Source organism: Chaetodon auriga, chromosome 10 (genome assembly GCF_051107435.1).
Source record: "Chaetodon auriga isolate fChaAug3 chromosome 10, fChaAug3.hap1, whole genome shotgun sequence".
NCBI classification, from domain to species: Eukaryota; Metazoa; Chordata; class Actinopteri; order Chaetodontiformes; family Chaetodontidae; genus Chaetodon; species Chaetodon auriga.
In genome coordinates, this window is record NC_135083.1 from 1,879,695 (window position 1) to 1,882,500 (window position 2,806).

Genomic DNA, 2,806 nt, shown 5'->3' on the forward strand with positions numbered 1-2,806 from the left:
TGCATCTGAGTCCATGAAGACAGCAGGACTCCTGGCCTGGTTTTTGGCCTTTAAAGGTGCAATGTTTAAGAAGTAACAGTTTTAATGTTATGTCTAAGACGTCTGTGTATTGTGTTGCAGAGATATCCGGTGAAGTTAGCATGCTAACCAGCTAGCCTGGCCTGCCCTGTCTCCCAATACGACTTTGTCCCTCAAGAGGTGATAGTCTGATATTATGGCTCAGGCCTCTGGAGGCTGGTGCTGACTGATGGCCTCTCATTGCTGTCCCCCTTCATGCCTCTCCTGACCCCGACTGCCGTGTCTTTGTCGTACCCAGAGTCAGAGTCCTGGTCTGAGACACTGTAGACCACCTTGGTGCTGTTATCCCTGTTGTCACACTGGCCTTGGGGGCTGTGTTTGGTCCCAGTCTGGCAGGTCCTCCTGGTGGTCCAAGGCTCCTGTGTTAGTGGTGTAAACTACAACACTCGCCTGGAGCCACGAGGTCCTGCTCTGGGCAGAGTCAGCTCATGGGTCCACACAGCTAACTGAGCTAACTAGCTAATGGCAGCTGCAGCTAGCCGCAGTTAGCTGTTACTCTGGTGATATGCTGCCATCTGTTTGTTTGGAGGAAGAATTCAACAGGTGGCCACTTCTTACCTTCTGCACATTTAACAGTATAGATTCAAGGTTTTTTCCACTAAAACTTTATCGAATTTCCAAACAGATAATAAACAACAAGTGTCAGGTGGAGCCTCTTCAGTAAACAGAAGAGATAACAGCAGGAAAGTGGCAGAAAGAAAAACTAAATCCACACTGATTGACTGGATTTGGCGACTGTAGAAAAGGCCTCTGTACACAGAGTTCAACAGAAGAGGTTCAACCAGCTGAACGTGTAGAAAATAGATGAAGTTTGTCCTCGGCTGGCAGAGGATTCTTTCCATCTTTAAGTAAGAATAGTTTGTAACGCTGATCACCGACATTTGGCGCCAAACATCTTGTTTATCAGCAGCTTCAGGTCCCTTAAAGACGTTTGAATCGGCTGAATATCAGGATGAAGTGGAACAATCACGCAGATCACGTGTTGAAAATGTGATAAATAATAGATTTCTGCTGAACTTCCTGAATGCTCCTGTTTGTTTTTTCCGTTTCACCATAACGTCTCCAGAGACATTTTTGGACGTTTTGGCGTTTGTCCTGACTTCAGCACGTGCTACACCCCACTCTGACACCTGCGGGCCGCGCGGCAGCAGCTTTGGTCATTTTTGGACACTTCCTGCTTTTGAGGCTGGAGCTGCAGCGTGTCCCGTTGACTCAGGCCGGGCGGACAGGCTGCTGTGTCGCAGCACTCCGTTTGGACGTATTTAGGACCACAGCTGCTGCTGCTGCTGCTGCTGGGAAGGCAATATCGTCGTCTGTTATCACCAGCGCCGGACCTACCGTTTATTTGAAGAGGGAGGAAATGAGGCGCAGCGTTGCGCTTTAAGGCTGCCGGAGGAAGAAAAGACAAACAGGATTCAAACAGGTGTCCGGTTGTCTCCCATCAGCCCAACCCGGAGGAAGAGAGAGAAGAGGACGGGGAGGAGAAAACAGAACGGGGATATTCAGAGCATTTACGCAGCGGCAGCGCTTCAATCAGCCCGCTGATGTCAGGACGTGTCGTCTCTCTCTGCCAACCATGCGCTCCTTCGGCTCAGCGGTGATGGAGACCCGACGGCCAAACCCGGAGAAACCCGTCTGCTCACGTCTCAGCCGCTTGCTCTAACCGTAAACAGGTGGAGGGAGAAGGCATCTCCTTTCTTTCTTTCGCTCCGTATCTGAGGAGGAAGAGGAGGTGATAAGAAGAGGGGAGGCGGTGACCGACATCCCCCACGGGACAGGGCGACCGACCCACGCTTCTAACAGGTGTGTCTGAGGAGGGCTCCAGTCTGCGCCGCCCGTCCGGCCGCTCTCCTCCCGGTCTCCTCCTCTGTCTCATTGTTCCTCACGAACTACATGTGAACGGGCTTCTCTGGGGTTCCCTGTGACCGTTTTGACATCCCACTGAGCGCTCGTTCTCTTCTCCTTTCGGTCTCTCCGCGGCTCTCCATTGGTGCGTAATAGCGAGGAGGAAGGAGGCGGCATTCAAACGGCTCGTTTTCACGCGTTCATCTCGACCAACGGGACTTTGTTGCGAGGTGCGTCTCTTTCACGAGGAATGGAGCGTTTTTAGCGGGTTGAATTGACCCTTTCACAGCTTCACGGAGATTTGGAAGATTTTTTTATTTCACCAGTTTTGTCGGTTTGGACGGATTTCGCCCCCTGGTGAAAAGGCAGAAACACGCCGCTGGTTCTGAGCTTTCGGCGGCGTTTGCTTTTCCAACCGGATTCCAGCGGAGAACAAAGTGGGTCTTTAAAAGGACTCTGTCCTGTTCAAACAAAGTGCAGCTCGTCCAGTCATGACCACGAGAAAAGCCAACAGTGTGACGGACACGGTGACGACCTCCACCGCCACCAACCACCAGCACCAGAACCAGCCGAGGAGCCGGAGTCCCAGCAGCTTCAGCAGCGGGGTTCGGGCGTCCGAGGCGGCGGGCGGAGGGGCGGAGATGTTCGGTGAATTTCAGGACTGGTGCCTGCGGACGTACGGGGACTCCGGCAAGACCAAGACCGTGACCCGGCGTAAATACAACAAAATCCTCCAGACCCTCCTCCAGGGGGACGAGGAGAACAGCAACGGGGTGTTCCTGCACGAGAAAAGCAGCAACCACATCAACGCCAAATTTAAATTCTGGGTCAAGTCCAAGGGCTTCCAGGTCGGGACGCTGCAGGACGCCAAGAACGGCTCGTC

At 52.8% G+C, this 2,806-nt stretch overlaps 1 protein-coding gene across 1 annotated transcript in view; it reads left to right on the forward strand.

The window, feature by feature from the left end:
• Positions 1-1,306: 1,306 nt before the first annotated feature.
• The window catches only part of LOC143326537 (nucleolar protein 4-like), a 131,495-nt gene continuing 129,995 nt past the window's right edge, over positions 1,307-2,806 (forward strand). The window contains exon 1 of the mRNA XM_076740141.1: positions 1,307-2,806. This exon is cut by the window's right edge and continues 37 nt beyond it. Within this exon, the coding sequence (XP_076596256.1) occupies positions 2,415-2,806 (392 nt within the window). The 5' untranslated portion in view covers positions 1,307-2,414.